Consider the following 24,151-nt stretch of genomic DNA (forward strand, 5'->3'; position numbering starts at 1 on the left):
ATTGAATAATCAATTTTAATTAGAACCGTCGAAAGGCATTCCTGGTAGAAAACGAGTTGTCTTTGTAACAGAAAACAAATCCTTCTTCTGCTTTCAGTGGAAGTGAATAATTACATTCATTTTCTAAATACATGCTCTCTTTTTTATTTTTCGCGCACTTTGTGATCGGCCAAAATTTCCAATGACACAAACGTCATAGTGACGTTTGTACTTACTGATCATTTTTCGAAGACGTTCGTTTGATTAATCGCGTCACGTTCCTCTGAAACATTTGCTCCGATCGCAGACAGAAATCGCTTGAAATCACAGTCGGATTCAGTAATTTCGGTATGTCGTTTGTACGCAGTGAATTTAACCGCGGTGTCGAGCCAGTATGCAGATATGATTTCCGTAGTATTGTGGCTTCCGCTTAATTGCAGTAATTGTATCAAAGTAGCGTTTGCAGTTTGCTATGCCTAACAGTCGTGTCAGGGTAACAGCGCACCGTGCATAACTATAAACCTGACGGATGCGCTGCTACACGCGTGCACAATCCGCTCCTCTGGATTTATGAATGTCGTTACATCAAAGCTGCAAATTGCCCTCTGATACTCGCCCTATCGATAATCGACGAGTCTGTTACTCTTGATAGAATCTTTGATCGCGAACATTGATAAATGTCAAAAGAAGAAGGTGAAACTAGAAATGAGAGAAGGGTTATGACTGGCAAAAAATATTCAGATAATTTAAATAAAATCGTTTTGATTTTCTCGATATTTAATCTGAGATAATATTGAGGATTAAATAATTGAAAAATAATAAATGGCAAATGTTTGTGCTCTGTTATTTCACTCGTGTGTAAAATCGTTTTTCAATCTTCATATAATATTTGATTTTTTAATGAATCCGTAGATACAGTAACAAGTAATTTATTCTAAATTAAAATATTCCATACGAGTTTGCTGGTATTGAAGTTAAAATCGATTCCTTTTCGTCAACATCCGTCTCCTCTTTGTGAAAAATAAATGAACGAGAATATTGACGATACGTCGACCCAGAACTTGTAATATCTCTGCATTTACAGCGGAAATGTTTGAATATTGTATTTGTGCATATACTTGCGCGTATCAACGGATATTTTATACACTGTATCAAGTACTTCTTCCTACTTTCCAACAACATCTGTGTAAAGTTAATCTAAAGAGATCTCATTTGAGATAGTAATTTCTCCTTTCTGCAGTTTTCCATTTGCATATCCAATAATAAAGCAAAAACTTTAAAAACAGTCGCTTGACAAGTGTGTATCTTGTTTCAGATTAAAGGAAAGGATTCGTTTATTTTTCGAGGAGATTTCTCTACAAAAAGGAGACCTAAGGTGAGTTTTTACTTTTTAATCTTCTAGTATATTACTTCAATTATTTTTCTCTGCAACGAAAATTCATACTGCAATATTTTCCATATTAAATACAAATACTTAAATTTTTTACAACGTCGCTTTCAAACTAATATTTGCGCTTTCGCACAGTTATTCTATTAAACAAAACAAAAGAATAAAATAAAAAGGACGGGCAATATATTCTTTACTCCAAAAGTACACGTTGTTTCGGATGCTTTTACGAACAGCTGTATCAGTAATAATATTGCAAAATTTAAAAAAAGGGAATAAGTCGTTTTGTCATTCGAATTACACCCAGTCAATAAGCTAAAAATCACGTTTTCGTTCGACGAGCCAAAGGCCATTAGGTAGCCAAGCGAGGTAGAGCTTTAAAATTCAGTGGCTTATAAATGATTTACAAATTTTTTCTCCCGGAGTCTCGTCCCGAAGCCGATAGATTCGTGAAAGCAATTTCGCAGCCGAGGGGAAAGTTCGTCGCATATTCCGGATAGAAATCGAGTTTCGTGAGTTCTCTCTTTTTTTAAACAGAAAGAGGAAAAGAGATTGTAGAGAGGATCAAAGATCGTGAATTCGTAGGATACGATTCGACTTGTCGCGACACGGTAAAGGAGCCATCATTAAACGAAAACTACGCTGGAGAATCGTCGATTTATGAGCGGCGAAGCTTAGAAATCCGCGTCGCGTCGTGTCGCGTCAAAAAGCACGCTTCACAAAATACACCGGCATCCGTGAGATTCGTGAAATTTTCTTCCGTCTTGTCGCCGTGCAAAGCTCGTTAAATTCCTTGGCTCAATAAACTCACTACGGTCATCCGGCCTCAAAATGAAAACGCAAACGGGCATTGAAAACTTCTGTTTGCGCTTGTTTGCTTACACTTTCATATGGAAAAGAAAAAAAGAACAAGTCCATTGAAAATGAATGTACAATTTATCTGTACATTCGCGAATAAAATTCATTCAAAAAAAAAATAATTATTTAGTACTATTAACGTTTTATATAAACAACAATTATTCCATGTGTCATACTGATATTTCAAGTCAAAGTGATCACCCGTTCCCGATATTTCGTTTACCGGACCACTTTATAGCTCTTTACTATCGGCTCGTTGAGATCCCATTAAAGTTTAAACAAACGATCGAACGGACAGAATAAAAAATATTAATCCTTGGAAATTTATCGTACACGTAAATCTCTATTGCGTGTTTAATCCAGCTAAAGCCTCGATTCACGTCCTGTGCTCTGTTCGCGGTTTGACGTACCATCGAACTACGTCCAACGAGCACAATGTTGGCCCGGAAAATTTTTAAATAGAAAAGTTTCGTCTCGCCATTCGCGATCTTGCTACTCGTTATCGTACCTCGTTAGCTCGTAAACGTTAATAACCGACAGGCGTCGTAATTCACAATTAGCGTAATAGAAGCACGACTGACGTTCCCGCGGCCTTCACCCTTTTTATCATTTATCAGATACTCGAGGAAAATGGTGCGTATGAAAGCTTTATGAACGCCATGTGCGGGCTTTCATAATTAAACTGTCGTAAAGGAAACTATGGTTGTATTGTTTCTGCACTTTGATGTTTATTTTAATACCAAAGAAAACACCGGTGGAATTTAGATTTTTGTTATTTCAAGTTATACACGAAAAAGGGTAAAGGCATGAATTTCAGTTAATTAACACGTAAACTGATTATCCTTGGACAAATGTTTGCTAATCGGTAATGAACTCGTCGACGTGGGTGTCATCGTCGGTGCTGGAAGTTTGATATAAGACCAGCTAAAACTGACTCTGGCAGCTGGCGAACAACCGTGAGAGAAGTCCTCTGAGGGTAGAAATGGTCCGGTATTCTTCCCTGTCTCTCCGCCCCCTTCATTTGCTTGAACAGATCCGTTTCCTTGCTCCTCGCCATCTCTTAGTCTGTCTAACCAGATTCCTTCACACCTGTAATCTGCTTAGTATAGTGACTGGAATAACTCATTTCAATTCAATTAGCAATCCTTTGTTAAGTTTAAAAAAAAAAAAAAATTTTAATTACAAATGTTAGAAATTCCGAAAACATACCATCGTTAAAGTATTAATTAAATAATTGCTGATGACCATTAGCAAAAATTTAATTTAGTTAAATAATTACAAATAATATGACGACGTGGTGTTTAACAATGTTAGCTCGTGAATCAAAGATAGATCTTATGATTCTTCAAACTTTATGATCGCCAATACGTCAAACGCTTAATGCTTTCGATATTACGGGTATAAATCTGTCACGAGGTAATACTGAAGGCTCTGCTATGGTCCTTTCAAACAGGTTATCATGAATTCCCTCCTTTTTTAAGCTCGCTTTACTGGACAGCGTCATAAAATCTGTTGGTTCAGGATTTTTAATGCACGATAAGCCCACGGGAACATAACGTGTTCCACGTCCATTCAGTTGCATGATTAATAGTTTTTTTTATTATTTCATAGTAAATAATGAAATTGTATCACAATTTTCCTCTCACAATTATTGAGATTTTGATTTTAACGTTGAAATTAATTTTCATTGTACCCAAACGTAAAATATTCGATAATCCATAATTATCTTTTCCTTGAAAAATTAAGAGAAGTATTAAAAGCGTCCGAATTAGGTATGGTCCTTTAACCATCAAACGTTATTAACCCCACCACAATGGGAGGTTGAAGTGGCGGGGAACGTAGCTTTACGCGAGTTCTCCTTTTTTTTTTTCGAATCCTACAGTACCTGCTACACCTGACCCCTAAATCCTTTGAGCGTAGCACGGACCATGATTCTACTTAACCCACATAAAGTTCCTCTCTGCTCGAAGACTTAGAGCTGAGAATGGTGATGGTGAGGTCGAGCTGGGAAAGGAGAGGTGCTCGGAGACTTACAGCTGCACCGTGCAGGAGTTAATCCTTGATAAATCCACAAACTCCGTCCTAATTCAGTATTGGGCTTCCTTAATTTCATTCCGCCATTCAACCCTTCCCGATCTTTCGAATTCAAAGTGGTCGACCCGCGCTTTCATAAGATACGAGTCATAATAAAAAAGAAATAAGGTTAGTTACCATTCATTAAACTTGCAGGTAAAGACACAGTTCAGATTTAATTCGTTCTCTTGTCATAAGAAAATTCTAAATATAATAATTCAAATATTAATTGATGCAGCTAAATTAAGATTCTAGGCTTTAAGTAGAACGTATCAATCATTGGTCAGACCGCATAGAATATCTGGTAGGAAACATTCTTCCAACTAAAATATAATAAATTTTTGCTTAAAATTATTCAAAGGTTTCGAAGGAAAATTATTATTACAGAATTTTCTAAGTTCTTAATCACGTTGTAAAAGTGCTTTACGACCGTTCTGCACTTTCGTTTTGCTTATATCGGCGGATAGCCTGATTTACGACCGATTCAAACTGTAGCTACGAAACACTGCAATTACTGCAAACGTGATAATTTGTGACTCTCAAATATTAGTTCGCTAGCGAGGTGCATATTTTTTCCGTGTTTCGTATTTGCTTTAATATTCCATCGTTACGACCTCGCCGACGAGGGATAGTTGATTTCGGGCCAGGTTCTCTGTTTCCGTTGAATCGATTTAACTTCATTCCGCTACTGTTGAAACAAAAGTACTATTTGTCTTCGCGTTGTTTGCATTTTTCAATCAGCGCATGAATCAACATTGTTTCTCTTTCACGATTAAATAACGGATAATTTTATTTCCTATATTTCTATTTCTTGGCTTCACGAGTTGATCAAGTGAATTTCTATTAATAAAACATATAGAAATACCTCCAATTTCCATTCTTTTTTGCAAATTTTCTAAAAGATTGAATCTTTTTACAAATTTTATCAATATCTCTTTCGATAATTAACCTCGAGGTGCTCATTCATCCGTGAACGTTTTAAATTCCTGAATGTGCTCTGTAAACTAGACAGATGAGGGTAAGAAGCCTGGAGGAATGATTAATTCAAGGGCCAGTTGAACGATCCTCTTCCAGGGCAAAACAAAACGAACTGGAGGAACAGAAGTCGACTGATCCTATTAATTAATCTCGTGCCTCGATAACGCTTACCACGATGGTCGTGGTAAAATTCGTTAAGAGCTAGCAAGACCGCTGAGAAATGCCTCGATATATCAGGGTTAAGCCACGCTGTCAGACGCACTCGGATATTATTCTGAATGGAGCTGATGGATACCAACAGACTCCTCTCTGTCAGCCACTCGATACACCTATTCCCGAACACTTGTGGCAACTCGTAGCAACTTAGTGTACAATGTACACCGACGATGCTTCGGCTTCCTCAGTTGCATGAAGATGACGGTAGCTGTTGCTGAAATTGCAAGGGTGCATTAAACCGTAAAACGGACTTGAGTAATAGATAATATTTACGTCTTTTATTTGATTGCTGATAGGAGCTACTATTCAATATTATATTTATAATTTTTCTATATGATTACTCGTCAGATAATTTTGTTTTTGGCACAAGCAAGAGTGTTAATGTTTAATTTCCTTCGTAGCCCATTTTATTTCACGATTCACTGTCTTTGTAATTTTTAATAACGAGCAATGTAGGGAAACTTGCTTGGTGTCCTTGACTTACTTCCAGGGAAGCTTTTTAATGAAGTCTTATCGTGGTACATATATAGGACAGAAGAAAGTGGGATTGTAGAAGTGAACCAGGGTACCATCACGCCTGACCTAGGCTTTGATCTATTTAAAAAGAAAATATACAGTTGAACAGTGGAAAAATAAAAACAGATAAAGAACTTAAGAATTTCAATAATTTTAAAAAATCTCACATTTGTCCGAATTATCAATACGTTTGTGCAATTTAAGAAAAGCTTTAGACACGATTCCCAAACGAGGTAGTCACAGTTATTTCTCAAGGTCTGCCTCTTGAACGAAGGCGAGATAAAGTTCTCTTCGAGTGACTCGTCTCGTTGCAAGATCTTGCACCAAAAAAAAAAAGAAAAAAAAAGGGAAGAAACGATGCACCAGGTGGAACAGGGAATGGGGTTGCGGGGGTGTGGGAAGAAGTAGAGGTGGGAGTCGAGGTCGACGTCGAGTGAGTAGCCGAGAAGAGGAGTTAAAGGTGAAACTGCAAAGACACTACAGTGACAAAGCTAACGTCGGTGAAAACAACGAATGAAGTAGGCCAGCGAAGGAAATACCGACGGAGAAAGAAAGAAAGAAAGATATATGGGAACGATGTTCCATCAATAAGTCGGTGATACTCTTTATAGGTGTAGTCGAACTACTCTGCCCAATCGAACGGAAGAGAATTACACCTCGCTGTAACGGGGGTCGGCTTCAGCCAACGGGGAATCGGTGATCCGATCGATTTAAGAAGCTTGATCGATGATGACTAGGGGATAACCATTTTACCTGAACGGATCAACCAATTACCATGGCAGAGATTAAAGAGTCTCTTCATCTTTCGTACGAGTGCGAAATTAGAACACCTGGATACATCTCGTATAGAAATCGAAGAATGATTAATAGTGTTCATCGATTAGACACCAATCAGATGTACTTTCATGATGATACTCGGGGTTGAAGTAGTTTTGATTGAATATTGAATATTGGATTCTAATTTGTGAAACAGGATATGAATATAACTATCTGAATAATATTTCATTTTTTCAAATTAGGGTGTAAGGCTGTTCTTTGGAATTATTTTAGGGAAAATCTAAGTTAAATTAATAAATTTTATTGGTATGTGGTTCTGAAATACTCGGGAAATAACTGGTACCTAGGAATGGGGGGATTCTGTCATGATAAAAATGTCCTTAATTGACGAAATTATTATCATGCCAACTACTTGATTTGGAATAATAATTTCATCTAAGGAATCTAAGCAATTGCGAGAATCAATTTGATATAACGATTCAATGGAAACTTAAGTGATCTACATGGCGCTGCCAGTCGGAAGAATTCTCGATTTCCGGTTCATTGATTCGCGACATAGTATGACATATTGATAATTTATCACCGTTAACGAATGGTGTCTTGTTACAGTTGCCTGAATAGAGCGGATTTAATCAGGGTACACGATGGGAGGGATTCAGGAGCAGCCACAATAGCTGTGCTCTGCAACCAAGGAGCGGAAGTGGAAGTACTCAGCACAGGGTCAGACCTGTACGTCGAGTTCGTCGCTAATTCCGAGTGGCCAGGCCAAGGCTTCAAGGCGATGTTTCAATTTCAGCCATTGGACGATGCGCCGCATCCTGGTGAGTAACGAATCACACTGTCCACCGTTCGGCATTATGAAAACCCAACGACCTTCCACTCTCCACTTCCCATCTACCAATTTCATTTCCATTTCCGGTGTCTCTCTTCGTTGCTTTGCTTGAATAGCAAAGTGATCTTGAGCTGACTAAGGTAACCAAGCTTCATAGAAATTATACGAGGTGCTTCAGGAGAACGTCTTCGGTCCTTGAATGTCTGGACGTTTCTTCTTCGCGATCGTCGTGTCTTTCGAATGTCAATTTCCGTAATTCGATAGATCGCCATTCCGTTCGTGCTGACTTCCTTAACGTATAAACTAGGTACGACGTTTTTAACGAAAGCTTTGCAGCTTTCCAAATTGGAATCTTTCTCAGATTAAAAACGCATGATGATATTATAAAATTATTTTTTCGTTGAATCTTATAAATTAGAGATCTTTTATAATTGAACTGCTCTTTCGATTATACAAAAATTCTACTTAAAGTTCATATTTTCTTTCCAAATGACATTGCTAATTAGTTTAAAAAATTTCAAGCTGAAAATATTCAGAGCGCTTTTCAAATTCATACCATTGCGCACCCCGGAAACGGTCCTACCAACGCCAACCATCGACTACACGCTGAACCATGACCAAAACTGAACCGTCGGTATTTCAGTGACTGAGTCTGGTTGGTATCTTTCTCGGAGAGTTCTCAGCTGATGTATTATCGACTAGACTCTGTGGGTATTTTCCCTGCAGAGCTCCATCCTACTTCCTGTGGCGGTCTTTTTGAAATTGAAGGCGCGGAATTGTGCCACCATCGGCAAGATGGCACAAGTGGTGCTGTTTTCAAGGCGCGCAATGATATGGGATTGAAAAATATAATAACAGCTTAGAAAATTCATTTTATTACGGTATTAATTAATGACGATAACTCAATGATATGAATTCTTGAAGTTTTTTAACTTTGAATTACTCTGAATCTTTTCTTCAACAATGCACCTTAATCACGAGTGCATTTTACAAACTGCACACGATGATAGACGTGAAAGCGGCTCGAAACAGAGCTTGCCAGAAGCTTTTCATCTTTCTGTCAGTTCCGTTTGTAAAATAGGAGGCAAAGCACCTCCGACACGCCGTAAAACGAGAGCTTTCAACATGGAGCATCGCTTGATTTTCTCGTTTTTCCATCTAAAGCTTACCATCCTTCTCAATATAATTCCATGAAACTTCATTCTTATCATATCGTAGCAACCGGGTCTCGAAAGCTTCCATCTGGTAACGGGTTATCGCCGCAAGTGTCCGCCTATTTGCATAAGTTCGTTATTACAGGCGTGATAAGATCGGGTATCCGTTGTAGGTTCGACCTCCTTACTCGTTACCGGCATGTTAATCGTGGTCAAATTAATTAACGACCCGGTTCACGGGATCCGCGTCAGTTTCCTCGGATTCAATTACCAGGGGCGACATTGAAGTTTCATCGGCGAAACGAATCGAGTAGCTCGCGTGTCCGTGGACGAAATACGCGAGGCGTAAGGATCGTTCTACCGCGATCCGCTATTTATGAGGCAATAAATCATGAATAGAGACCCTTTGCGAACGTAGATTGGCCATGTTCCATTCGCTCACGAGACTCCCAACTGTAATTAACGGCACTGTATATTCCGAGGATAATTACAATAACGTATTTCAGAGCTGGACAAGGTCGTCCCTGGGGCTGTTACCGGTAACCCTAAGTACTCGGTCATCGGGCCGGCTGTCAGCGCTACGAGTAAGTACATCATTCCTATATGTCGTAGATTTATTATCACTCTCAATCAATAATTTTACCACCGTCGTCCCCTTCGATTATCCTTCGTGGACGAGTATATTCACTTGGTAAGTAACTCCCTGCCTCGCGGATAATCCAAAGGATTAATAGAGATAGGGGAACCAAGACGGATGGTTAAGTAAGAAATAGCGAATGGTATCGATTCGATACCGAACGTTTCACCTCGCCCAACAGCACGAATGTTTTCGATTTCATTGAAACGACACGTGAACGACAAGCTGCTTTAAAGCAGAGCATTCCGATAGAGTTTCGAACAGAAACGGCTTTAGAAATTGATCTGTAGAGGTAGTTGAGTGATTAGTTTAGAGAAACTTATAGATAGTAATTGATTAATCTTATAAATATGGTATTTTATAGTAATGATTCTGATGCCTTTTTTCTTTGCTAAAAATTTTGCTAAAGTAAAATCACTTTCTTTAATACCATTTTTGAATAATAATTAAAATTTAGTTATATTTTTTGTAAATTTCACTGATGAGAGAAATAGTCTATTTTTATTATTTTTTTTTTTAATTGGTGGATTTAACGAGTCCTTTAATTTTCTCAAATTTTCTCAAATTTTACATTTTCGTTACCATTATTTTTAAAGATTAATAACGACCTATCAATATGAATAGATCTGAGTATTCCGTTCTCTTAATAAGAGAAATTTCGAATCGGAAGGATATTCCAGACCATCTAACTTCGTAACATGCATTTCTCTCTGTGATAACTGATTTGCTACTGAACTGCTTTCTCTATCCAACTGGAGTAGTAATCGCTACTACTACCTTGTTGCAACTTTCAACATGAAACGCAAGCAATGGAAAGAGCTATTCTAAGTTTAAACGTTGTAGCAAGAAAGCGCTGTATTTCTAAAAAAAGAAGGAGCTCCTAGCTAGCTTCCATTTACACAATTCAGGAATTAATTGATGATTGAATGTTTGATTAGTTTGATTATTCCTATCATTATAACAACCGCAAGGAATAATTAATGATCATTAAGGCAAAATTAATTATTAGGTATCATATTAATAGATATTAATGAATTCATTCAGTAGGTATTATAGTAACACATATTAATGGGTCAATTTAAGGGGTTTAATATTAATGTTCTTGTACAACCTAATCAATTGTGAATGTTAAATTTCACTTGCTAAATCAATTTCATAGGACCGAGTAGTACTACCGTTTCTATTGTTAAAATTATTTCGACATGTTGAACAAAGACACTTGGTAACATATAATTTTGCTCGTACTTCTTCAGATAGTACTTCACTGAACAAGTCATATAAACTTCAGGAGCAACGTGTACTTTTCTCGTCATCAGCTACGTATAAGCTGTTGGCCAAAAGCTCGAACGAGCTCGAACTTTATATCCTTTTTATGGAAATAAGTTTCTTAGCTTATGAGCAGCAGCAATGAACTAAATTATTCGCTCGACAAGCACGAGGCGATCCAACGATCCTCTTACACGAGTTCTTAATTTTCACGATATTGAAACGATTTTTTCCTTTGGAATTTTTTTCATACAAACGGTGTAAATAGGCCCGGTATAATATTCTTTGCCATTTGCACAATAATGTTGATAATCGCAATGGTATTCGAAACGCGTTGTGCTCCAGTTGGCTTAACCGAATAGAAGTATTTCGTAAAAGCTAGAATCGCACTCTTTGCTTCTTTTCTAACCCTCTTCACGGTACATTTAGGTTCAACCGTAAAACAAGGCACGTGATGTGTCTGCATCCTCTTATACGTGGTATCTCCTTTCGTACACTTTACACCGCTGAATAAGTGCTCTAAATTATCCATGCACCAGTGCATCGGGTGCATAGGGTACGCGACGACCGATGAATTTTGTGTCTCGATGCAACTGTGGAAGAATTCTCGCACACAAAGGGTAAACGCCGACAATGAAAAGTAATAATTGCTCGACGATGTACGTCGTGGTTCGACGTTGTTTGAATTTTTCCACGTTGTTTGAACTGTCAGGGAATTTTGTGACGCAGCGAAGCGCCGGGCTCCGCTTTCGAAATATTTTATAATTTCAGAGGGCGAGATCGAATGAAACTGGGAAAGGGGAGGAAAGCGGGTCGAGGCCTTGAATTTTAGTTCGATGCCGAACGATCATTCTGAAAGGAGCCTGTTCGAAAGTATTATAAAATTGGAAATGGAAGGACGAAAAATTTTTGAAAAGGTTTAGTTTTTCTCTGTTTTTTCTTTTTTTTTCATCTTTGTCGGTGAAAACGTTTCATTTGATCGGTTTTAGTTGTGTACCGCTGCATGCTCCTCCGAAATAACAGGGCGCTATGTTTCGTAAAATGAAAGGAAATTATTTAATCCTTTAATCTTTTCTAGCTAAATGATTGGAAAAATTTTTTAGTGTTACTGAAATTATGTTAGTTATATAAAGTAAATTTCCAATATTTTATGAAATCTATATTTCTGTATGCTGTAATTTATTTTTAAAGAAATATCGTTTTTCATTTGTCGCTCACACCATTCGACTGATGTTTTATCCACATATTTAAAATTTTCTTTTTTAACGAGAATTTTGAAAATTTAACGCGATAAATAATTAACGAAATTTCAGTCACGAACGTCGTGTCGTATTTTAAACATTCTACGAACGGAGTCAGATATGTGGAAAAATGGGTCAACTCGAAATTTGAATACGTAAAAGTTGTTTGGAAAAGGGAGGAACGTTTTTAACATTTGAAAATCACGTTACCAGCTGTGCTTTAGGGAATTTTGAAAATTTTCACTTCAACATTCGTTTCTGATTAAAGATTTAATAAAAATGATCCATTCAGTGATAGATGGAAATCACCTAAATTTATCTTCTATATTTTTACTATTAAACTTTCAAAAATTTAAAAATGAATTAATGTGTTAACGGGTTAAACATAATCATTATCACCGTGTGAAAATATTTTTATTTCGAAATACGAAAGCTAGACTTCGAGTTGCACGCATTCTTTCAACGATCTTCTAACCAGACCACCGAGGGGACCGCGTCGATAAAGTAATTACCAGCAAAATTAATTGCACCGATAAATAGACGGGGAAACTTGTTCTATCGATGGAACGGAAAACTTTTCCAATTTTCCCACAACTTGTTGTAAAACGATCGGAGAATCGCGGTCGAAAAGGCGGAAAGCGACGAAATATCGTGTACATCTCTGGGATCGGTTTACGGTTGCTCGTATATAATTATTTTGTTACGATGGCGTGTACTGAAACGCATAAACAACAAATAATGGCTCTGGATACCAGAGATACTATGTTGAAAACATATACAGCATTTTGATCATTTCCATAAAAATTACTATTTTAAAAATCAAATTTACAATTTGAAGGGAGAAATATATAGAGTAGATATTCGTGAAAATATACAGGAGCATAATCTCTGTTTGACGTCGCTAAATAAAATACAAAAATAAATATAAATATAAAAATTTCACAGAAGATGGAATCGAAAAGTTTTAACTTTCTAAAAGCTGATTTCACCCTCCAATTACATTCGAATTCCTCTTAAACGTCAATTCGTCTCTCTAAAAAAAAAAAGAACTATTACAACAAACAGACTGCTTTTTGAAACACGATACGCTCTCAGCCGATGCCATTTAATTTTCACCCTGCGAAGCTACTCTTTCATTCGGCTACAAGAAAACAAGCTGTTCCAGGTAACAGTAGCTGCTGTTTCATCCCCCTTCAACATTGAACAAAATAAATACCCTGTCATCCCGTCCAGTCGCTCGGGATAAATAAATCCCGTCGTCAAACTCTTTGAAAGCTTGTTTTAAGGGACGGTCGAGAAGGGCGGGAGAGAAAGGGAGAGAAAAAAGGGGGCGAAAAGTTCCACGTTGAATTTTAACCTGAAAGCGTTTGCCGGACAAGTGTCTGTAATAGGCTCCTTGTACCACTTTTTTACCCGCCGCTGCCGCTTTAGTACCCACTTTATCACGGTGTGGTCGTTTCGTTTCAAGTGGATTATTCTGCATCCGACGCATTGCCCCAGGTGGGCACGGTTTATAGTCGAGGTTATTACGATCAAACCTCATTGTACTGCATGTTGACGGTACCATACTCGACCAGTATCTGTACAGCGTGGCCAATTTTAATCCATTTATTCAATAATATATCTTCAACTATTTGTTTTTTAAAGAATGTTCCAAACACAGCTTTGTTTCCAAAGGGAAAGAGACCTAATCATATGATATTCAGTAATTAGGAATTTATTCTTTATCCCATGTCTGACTAATCGTTGACCTATACTACTTACTGGAGCTTCATATCGTTGTTCCTCCCTTAAACATGGAGTGATTCGACTTTCCTAAATATAAATAGACTTTGAATGTAAGTTTTATCTATATCTTCGACATCTCCAAAAAATCATGCCAAAATTCATTATTATTAATTAATAAATAGACGAAGAAAAAGAATTTGTACTTTACAAAACATCCATAAAAGCGAAAGCTTATAAATGTGAAAAAGGAACGAATACACAGTTATCAGATTTCTTTCACGATATTCAAAGTTTATCGAACGTGACAAGATGGAAATTGCTCGAGGACCCGGCGTGCATCGCAAACACATTTAGTTTGATGTCCCTTAACAAGCACAAGAAACTGTTCAAGAAACACACACCGATTAATTCCGTTCCAAAGTAAACTTGCATGGAAGTGTACATCAGATAGACAAACTTTTTATCAACTTCAAAGACGGGGACTGTCTCGATGTAAAGTCGGGCGTAAAATAAGCGAAAACAAAGTTACATGACTGAGAAAGTTAGCATGTTGCGAGGACAACGGTACACGTAAGGGTCTTCATGGTCCGTTGAAGAAAATCATTTTATTTTTCTACACGTCCATGTCTTGGGCCAAAAATTTGAAGAACAGAAAAATTATTTGAGCTTCGAATAGATTACTAATATTTGTTAGAATTTGATAAATGTCCATTTCAATTTACATGAAGGATCAGGAAACTCGAAATTGTGGATGAAAACATGAAAACGAATTCAAAACACGCTAGCCCACGCATCCCAACGAGCAATCACGAAAATTTCGGATTGATCACGCGACCCGGCAATCACCTTTCTTTGTATGCGAGCGTAACGGCCAGCCGAATTCCCGAAATTCGGGAACGCAGAAAGGAATGGCTGCGATGCAGCGAATCTGAGCGATTCCCAATAACACGGACGAAACAGGAGCAAAGAAACGAACGTTAAATGACGATCGAATCGACGTGTTAACGTTACTTTTTGCAACTCGATCGAACAATTCTCGACTTCGTATCCGATCGGATGGAGTTCCTCCTGAGTGTATAAAAAGATTATGATCACGATTTACAGAGACGATTCTCCGTGTCCTACTGAATATTTGCAAAAAGTCTAACAGTAAATTAATTAAGATTAAAAAATTGAAGATTAAAAATAGTTATCTCTATACGAAGCACATATTCCTTTGGAATAACGTGTGAAGATTTTATAGAATTTGATGGTTTTCGGTTACGAGATGGCCTTATGTCTGGAAGGCTATAAAACCATAAGGGAACAGACGATAAAGGAGCCTTATCCGCAAGGAACACTGATGTTACTGTCCTAAGGAGGATACTGCGGAAGTGAAATGGCAGTTCCATGCGTGTTTAACCTTCTGCTTTGCAGCGTTTAACTGTTACCACTGTCTGTTTACCTTACAACCCTACGGTTTCCAGGTACATCTGTACTGACCTCGTTAATTTAGCGACATCAGTGTTCTTAGTGGAATGTCACCTGATCTAATGTTACACGAAGTAAAGAGTCTTATAATAGCACAAAAGTACATTTAATTAATTTACAATCAAGTTTCTCTGTAAACGTCCATCCATCAAATCGTACAGAATCATCAGGAGTTATCATTGAAAGTTCGATTCGAAAGATCTCTCGGCTGATTTTGTTATCGATTTCCTTGGCATGCTCGACAAACGTGAGATCACGATACTGAAAGTGGCTGCTGGCCCGAAGAAACGTACAAGATCCATCTCTCGCGTGCTTTTCAAGGATTGACGTTGAAAGAGTCGCGATTTACGCGTAGCCTTTTTCTTCGTTTCGATGGTAGAACGAAGGGATGGGAAGCCGGTGACCCCTTGGAAGCCGTGGAAATCTAATAGACCGCAAAGCGAGGATGAGATATTGGCCTCGGGATCGGGTTCGATCGATGGCTACGGTAGCTAACGGTACTTACACGACGGCGCATCGCGAGTTTCGTATCAGGGGGCGAGTTTTCCTCTTCTACTGTTCCCGTTGCTCGCTTGTATCCATCAGGACGATTAAATTAGTAAGCTCGACCTGCCGGCCTTTTCTCGATTGATCGATTAACGGTACCGACGTTTGAATGCTCCTCGACCGAGAAGGGTTGCGAGAGGGATAAAAAAATATATATATATCTGGCGACGCTTGATTCCTACGAAGCGGAAAGTGGTCTCGCTGGAAAAGTTTCGCGTTTTTTCTACGTTTTCCAAGGGACGTCTGCGGAAAGGATGTCGTTCAACTTCGGAGACTAATAACGTTAAAGCTCTAAGTTCTGACCTTAATTTATACAGGGTTTAACTTCGTCACCTGCGGCGTTGCTTTTACTTTTTGAATCGAAGGAAAGTTGTTTCTTGCTTGAATTTGATTTATCATGAATATTACTTTTCTTTTGGCGTATTCTTGTTTGATGACTTTTTGATGGGCGTTTAGTGTTAGCTTGTATCGTAACAAATAATTGATTTGGAAAAATGGAAGGTTTGGCATAGTTTGATGATATAAAAGTACCATAAATTGGCATTTAAACTATTTTAATTTTAAGTTATTTTTATGGCGATGACCCATTAATAAAAACATTAATAGAAAGCGTAAGGTGAGAGAAAAGAACAAAAAATTTACCGCTCGATTTTTCATCCTTTTTAAAGCACCGACTGTTTTAAATGGAATAAAAATGTTTCCCGGCACATCGACGTGGAAAATAATAAAACTCGCGAAAACGGGGCTACACTTCAAAGGAATTATACCTTGAGATTATGTGTTTTAAAACACTTATCGCTGGGAAACGAGAATTTTTTTTAAACTCCCTCGGGTACATTGTTCCGAGTGGCTGAAATAATGTAATTAGTTGAACTTTCAGCTGTGGAATCCTTTCTGGAAATAAATCTGCTTTTCCCGTTTAATACTCTGGTTTGTTGCTGTTTAAAGATACGCGCAATGAAACAGTTTTAACCTCCTCGTGAAAAGAGTGAAAACAATGGTAAATTCGTGGTTTAAACGGAAATTCTTATATTTTTACGCGTTTAAAACACTTTCAATAGAATTCAAAATAAAATAAAAGTTTATTAAAAACTTGCAAAATAACTTTTTCTCTCCGATTTTAACTTAAAAGTATTTAAAAATAGTTTCTATTTTCTCACCTTATTAAAATAGAGAAAATATGGCCAGATACCACTGATCCCTAAATTTACTCTGACGAGGATACAGACAATTTAATTTATCTGTGAAAACCAATCGTATATAAATTGCGATACGATATGACGTATCGATTTATAGTAACAGAAGTAACATATCTATGAAACAATTTGATGCTAGTTGGGGATTTAAATTTGAATTTATATTGAAGTACAAGTTGGAAAGGTTATTATCGCCTCCATGTCAACTAAAATCATGAATCTAATTAACAAAAATGACAGGGCCAATCTAGTATTACAATCTCCATTATTGATACATTAATATTATTCAAAGTATATAATCAATTCATCAGACTATTTTATAAAATATCATTTTTCCAATATATGTAAGTTTTTTATTCAAAAATCCGAGTTCCCAATTTTACTGAAAGCATTAGAGTCACGATTGACCCAATCAACCAATGAATTATGACACCAGATTCGTACACCGATCAAGTATCTCACACAACAGCGATTAATCAACCATCTCTCTCTAATCGCCAATCATTTATCAATAAATACCAAATACTCAGCCATTTACATAAAACCGTGACATCGATGAAGCTAATAATCCGTATGCAACTCGTGCTCAATAACCGTGCAAAAATTCGAGCATAATTTTCTCCAGAGAAAGCCAATGATCCAAACAGACTTAGAAAGTCAAAAATCCACGAAGGATGTACATCCGAATTGACCCACAGAATATAAAGTATTCGTCCAAGCAGTGAAAATAAAATATGAGGGAAAGAAATTGGCGAAAGCGAAATCACGGAAGAGCACGCGAAAGAGGATTAAGTTTTAAGACCGAGCAAAACGAGATACGGTAAGACTGTGGAAAACAACTAGTCCGTAGAAAGTAATCGAACAGATAAGTTCGAAAGGTGGACGTCGCATGGGTATAATGTGGCGACAAGATATCCCTGAAGAAATAAGCGAAGCGGGAAATGGGGATGGGTAAGAGCTTGAGAGACACAGTGAAAATTTTGGTTACTTATTTCTCGACGTACATTCATCGACTTATGAATCGTCTGCAGTTTTCCAGCATGATTTCCTTCCATGCCCAGTGGAGGAACCTAACTTAATCATATGGAGATACATATAGCGCTTCTTCGATTTTTTTATTGCACCCAGCATGAAGTGAAATCTTTCCTTCTCATTAGAGAACGATAGAAAGAAGGTTGTAAACATTCCATAGCGAAGTTGAACCAATGGTATCAGTCACATCTCCAGCTGTTTCCCATTGCGTTCCTTCCCTGATTTCTCTAAGAGTCAAGGGTCAAAAGGTGAGCGTGTTCCATGGTACCGCTTTATGCATGATGGGTCAAGCACGTGCAGCTGTATCTGCAATCCGTTATGCAGGTGCGCGCTTTCCCCAGGCCCATGAAAATCTTATGACGTCGGGGAGGTCCGGTCCTTGCAACCGCTCGCGTAAACTTCAATGAAAATGAGATGGTAGGCTGGTCCGTGTGACCACGACGGACTACCTGGCAGCGACGAATCAGTAAACGGAAGCGGAGAAATTAGACGCCCGGAGGTAGTTTCCTTGCTGCTTCCACTTTGTTTTACCTTAGCACACGTGTTTATGTGTATGCGTATGTACAGAAACAAACGACAGAGAATGCTTGAGGCGATTTTATCGATCGGACTTCGATTTGAATTATTCCTAATGGTTGATGCTTGGAATAATAATAAAGAGGAACGGAATGGGAGTTGATCGATTTGTAAGCTATTCATTATGCGTACGGTTATCGATTCTCACTGTGTACGTTTTCGTTCTACGCGATTTTAAACAGATTTGATTACGATGCTCCCTATAAATCAAACGGATGCACGGACGCATTGGAAACGTTCGAAGTGATACATTGCAACGAACGGGATGGCACTCTTACAGGAAGACGGGAATATTTGAGTTCCGGCGTTATATTTCACTTGAATGGCGAACACGCGATCTTTTCGCGACGCCAGCTACCAGGAGAAAGAATTGATGGATGAGAAGATTAATTAACCGGAGCTCCCGATTTCTCGGCTGACAAAGTGCGCCAAGTTTTTTTTCCTCCTCTCTGGCATTGTAAATGAGGCTGGTTAATGATTTGGACATTTGGAATTTTTATTTAATGAAATCACAGTTTTCGCCTTTTTATTTCTATTTCAATAGATCTTTTAATAATAGCAATAAAATATTTCTCTTAAATTCTTAAATATAAAATTTATAAAAAGATTGAGAAATTGATTTAGATCAATTAGGACCAATATTTTTTAAATGGAAACGTTTTACACAGAAATTCTCTCCGCTGAATAAATTAGCATAAACTAGACGGTAACTCGTAACAATTTTCTGTAATCTTGTTTAAATCGTACAATTAGTTTCTCTAAACGTACCATTAAACGTTCATCTGTTAACTTGCGCATCATATCAAATACTTTCGAGTAACGTCGCTTTGCAACAATTAAAATCTCTTCAGCCTTGTATCCTTAATTAAATTTCGTCCCGTTTGAAAACACAGCGTTTCGCCTGGTAATTCAATTAAAACGAAACAAAATTACAGTTCCTCTTTGAAAACTGGCTTGCTTGTTGCGAGCCTGCCGGCTCATTCTTTAACCATATCCATCTTCATTTTAACCGGGCTACTTCACAAATAGTTTTCTCAACATCAGAAAATTAGCCGAAGCTTCCGTTCATGGCTTCCGATGCAACAAGCCTCGAAGAAAGCGCGAAGAAAAAGTTGGATCGATCCGAGCCACCCCATTTTCTCGTAAACACCGAATAAGAGTTGAAAGCTCGTCAAGGGGATGCATCGGATGCGAAAGGAGCAAAAAAAGGGGGGGGGAGGAAGAAAAAAGGAAGAGAACTCGACTTCATCGACGTCCTCGTTCTGTGAAATCATTCATAAAATATGATTGGACACTTTCAGAAGAGACGTGACCGTATAAATTAACTTGGACGAAAATGGCGATCGATAAACGAGCATCAAAAGCCCTCGAGAACGTATCGTCGTTTTTCGCGAATACGAAACCGGGTTAATAGCCACTAAAAGGCACCTTTATTTTGCATGTAACGTGTTATTATATTAACGAGCCGTAATGACAACGGCCCACGGTGCATTATATAACTTTCTAATTAACTTGCAATGGAAATAGGAACGGGTATTGATGCAAATACCTCTTTTTGCGATAATAACTGACTCTGTTAATACCTCTTAAATGGCATTAAAATAATACTATTTGCGAAAGTTGGCAAGTGGAAAGTTTAATTTAAAAAGTAGAACCTGTAATTATAACGTATCTGACTGCAGAGGGTCTTTTCGACAGCGAACGTATTAATGAGTTCACTGAAGGGACGTAGCCCTTTGTTTTGATAAAGTGTTGGTGAGGATTTGCATGGAAGGACAAGAGTCTCGTAAAAGCTGCTTACAACGGCGATCCTTCTTTTTTTAAACAGGCTGGGCTTTTAAATCTTTCGTCGATCTAAACGTAGCCACTTTCTATTTAAGGATTGATCGACGAGCGAAGGACAGTTTGATTATTTTATTTTGCAACGGATTGACGTAATCAGTGGTACTTATAAAATAATAAGCGTACTGGCGGATTTGGATTGGGGACGTCGTTAAAGCGATTTCCAGGTGTCTGGAGTTCGCGGAAAGGACGTAGACCAACGGAAATAGAAATTAATGAAAGCCGGATCAGGAAACGGGTAGGAAGGATATTACGTGTTGAGGATATGGACTTTCCAATTACAATCGCATCCGAGCAGCTATCACCCTCGTGGGGTGTGCAATCGCTGTCTGTTTCTATTCACCCACATACGTGTCCCTCTGCACCCCATGGTGTTCCATATACATACACTGTCATTCAAAAATATTTGTCAACATATTTTTTCTTAATTTCTATTATAGAGATTTCAAAAAATGTATAGGACTTCAGAAATTATCAGAAAAAAATAAAAAAATAATTTTGCAGTGTTTGAAATTCAGGAGAGACTTTACCCTTTTTGATTAACAGTGAATAACAAGTTTGCTTTTTTGTTGAATGAAAATATTTGTTTTCTCTTCTCTTCCTCTGTACAAAATGACGTCTTTCTTGAATTTATCCTAAATATTTTTCTACGCCTACTGTTATGAAATTCTGGCAACTGTCTTATAACTTTTGAACGGCAGTGTACATGGGTGCACGACAACCAGGACAAAAGTACGCTATATTTGTTGTACAGGTAGAGAAAAGCAAGCCCATCGCGGCTCCTATTTTCCGTCTGCTACACCGCAACTTCGAGTCAGTCGACCACAAAATGTATCATCTCCTAGTTTGTACTCCCAGGTTAAATTAGATTTTATTGGTACTGTTATCCATTCTACGTTATCCCGGAAAGTACTTCCGGCCGAAGCAATCACGGCCTCCGACCGCCCACCCTGCCACCCCGACAAAATTCGAATCTATTCCGACGATGCGCCGGATGCGGTCGATCGGTACCAGAGCACGTATCCGACCAGCTAATCATTCCTTTTTCCGGTCGAACAGAAAAGAGAAAAAAAAGTCACTCGTCTGTTCATCCTCTTCCAATCGCCGGCACCCTTAAGGAAACGACGGTAACGCGGTTAAATAAGATGAGTTTACATTTCCTCGAGTGCAATATTTCGATTTTAAATCCTCGGCTACACTCGTCTCTGCAGGAAATTGCACTCCTACGTTTCTATTTTTTTTTTTTTTTTTAAATCGTCGAACTCAACATCCACGCGTAAGTGTGAAGCGGCGAACGGTTCGGAAAAATAATAAATATCGGGGGAGTATAAAAAAAAAGTTACGCTAACATAAACGAGAGAAAAGTAACGGTGGATAGTTTGCGCGAGGCAGCTTCGGGATCTTAAACTTCTTGAAATAACTGCAGCTCCCCTGGTTAATGCGCAGCTATGTTTTTCCGAGCGGCCAAAGAAAATAAAGCGACGGAGATTGCGAGAACCGGCGCGGAACAGCTTATTCCTGCCGCTAACTTTGCCCTCCCGATACTATGGCGCGACGTAGACAAACTGTCGCAACTTCCGCGAAATTGTCGAGTTCCAGCTACCTATCATACTTCAAACTTCGAACGCCGCGCGAAATCGGCCTCGTCGCTTTTCCTGCCGCCACGCGTGTTCCGCCGTACCACTGCGCTTTCCTCGATCGTCTTTCTTTCCGCGCGTTTACTATCGGCCTTACGTCATCGCTGGCAAAACCGGCAAGTTCAACGACACCGTTATGCATCGCTTGGCAATCTTTCAGAAACTAAACCGAACGACGCCACGGTTAACCCTGACGAACGTACTACTTGCTACCTACGCGACGATCACGAAATCAGGTGCTTCTGATCGGGGCAGAAAATAATGAAATTACGTGTAACGAGGGTGAATAGGGTTTTTGTGAAATTGCAGGAAAAATACTTGGGTAATTTTTAATTTTTATGAAAATTTTGGGATGTCTAATCGTAAGAGAACTCTATTTGGATTTTTTTTTAACAATCATAATTTAATTTCTAAATGAAGTTCGAGGCTCCGAAGTAACCTACGATGGGAACATAAAATTGTCTGAGGATCCCGCTCGAACGAAAGTCCTTTCGCGATAAATCACCGAAGCAACGGAGTCACAGGCGCCCATAGATGCTCATTATTAACTCGCTACTTACCGGGTCCCGAGGTAACTTGGTCTTCTTAATTGAAGCGCGAGATAGGACATAATTTTCCAAGCGGGGATCAACTTTCTCGCCGTCGCGGCGCAACTTCTTATCGGCGGCCATCGGATTCGCGACTACGCCAGAAAAGAAAAGCCGCCGGGCTACCGAGACCCGTCCCGAATCCGTTCTGTTCCGGCGGAAACGGTGCTACGAGTGCAACTAATGATAATTGCTCTGGCCATGCAGCGATAGCTTTTATTTCGCCTGTCCGCGGTGGAAGTCGTTGCAAAAACGGCTAACGTTCAACCGACTATTCGCCGGACGGACATTACGTGGCGATAATTCCTGGATACAAATGTCTCTAACAAATGTATACCGCCGTTGCATATCACAGTTACCGGTTCAGACTTTTCTACGCAGATTAAGTTTCTTTGGTGAGAAATCGGATCGATAGAAATAGTGGAGAAATCAACTGTGATCATAATTCCCATCGGTTAGCTGGAGATCAAAAATATTTATAAAAGAATTTTTAATTTCTTAATGAGGGGTCAATTTATCCTGCCCTCCTTCCCTTTTTAGTTGGGCCATTATCATGCTTGCATGGTTAAATTAAAAAAAAAATTATATTTGTGAATTAATATTTTGCTGATCGGTATCAGCAAATTTGAATCCACGCTTCTTTAACATAAGGTCATCCCCGAATCTGGGAACATTTACGCTGAAACTTCGCGACACGGCCATCTTCTCATGGTATTACGTGGTACGCAAAATAGGAGAAACTTCGCGTCACGTCTTGACGCTAAGTCTAATACCTAGATTAAGTACCTACGAACTTGGCGTAGACTAATGGCTGCAACACGAGATGGACGGTTCCATGCTTTATCAGCAGCTAGAGGGACGGACACCCATTCACTTCCTCTATCTCGATCCACATTTTCAAATTAAAGATTAATAATCCGCATATACGAGTATACGTGGCGTTAATTAAGCTTCAAAGTTTATTCGTTTCATCATACTCGAATTTTAAAGCCTGATCATCTGTACAGAGTTCCACTTAAAACTTAGACAGCTGTGTATTTTCTAGAGTACTTTAACTTTTATTTGAAATATTTTTCAATATCAGCAACAGTTTTCTAAGTCTACCCTACATGTATTTCGAGCCGTGTTTTAATTAAAATTCAGTATTTTAATTCGCACTCTTTTGCTACATTCACCGTCTACAGGAAATGCTCACTATAAATCGTGAACATTTCATCCGTCCACACGCGACGGAAGGATCTCGAGGTGGAAACGGAAGGAATCTCTTTAAAGGGTCTCAGCCCGGTTGAAAGATTAATGGAAGCTCCTTTGATTGTCCAGTGGGTCGGAGCTTAACGCTGGCCGCGTCGAAGCGTGTCGTTCGCCCACCTGGACCTATTCCGTCATCAAATAGTCAGGGGCTGAAGCAATATTTAAAAAGGGCGACGTCTCGGGTGTTAGCCGAAATATAAACTTGGCGTTCGCATTAAAATTTACCCGTTGAAATATCTTCTACGACTGTTCGTTTCGTTGCGGTCTCGCGTTCGTGTTGCGTCGCGACGCGTGGCGACGATTTTAATCGCGGCCCGTCATCGACACAATAGAGCCCTGGCAAAAAAAGACCGGGCACGGTAGCGAACGAAA

The 24,151-nt window shown here is 38.7% G+C and overlaps 1 protein-coding gene across 2 annotated transcripts in view; it reads left to right on the forward strand.

The window, feature by feature from the left end:
• The window catches only part of LOC114877504 (suppressor of lurcher protein 1), a 358,815-nt gene that overhangs the window by 179,862 nt on the left and 154,802 nt on the right, over positions 1-24,151 (forward strand). For both annotated transcript variants that reach the window (XM_046287131.1, XM_046287132.1), the window contains exons 9-11: positions 1,295-1,354; positions 7,394-7,605; positions 9,277-9,354. In XM_046287131.1, the coding sequence (XP_046143087.1) occupies positions 1,295-1,354; positions 7,394-7,605; positions 9,277-9,354 (350 nt within the window). The remainder of the gene's footprint in view (positions 1-1,294; positions 1,355-7,393; positions 7,606-9,276; positions 9,355-24,151) is intronic.

The sequence above is a fragment of the Osmia bicornis genome, chromosome 9, assembly GCF_907164935.1.
Source record: "Osmia bicornis bicornis chromosome 9, iOsmBic2.1, whole genome shotgun sequence".
NCBI lineage: Eukaryota > Metazoa > Arthropoda > Insecta > Hymenoptera > Megachilidae > Osmia > Osmia bicornis.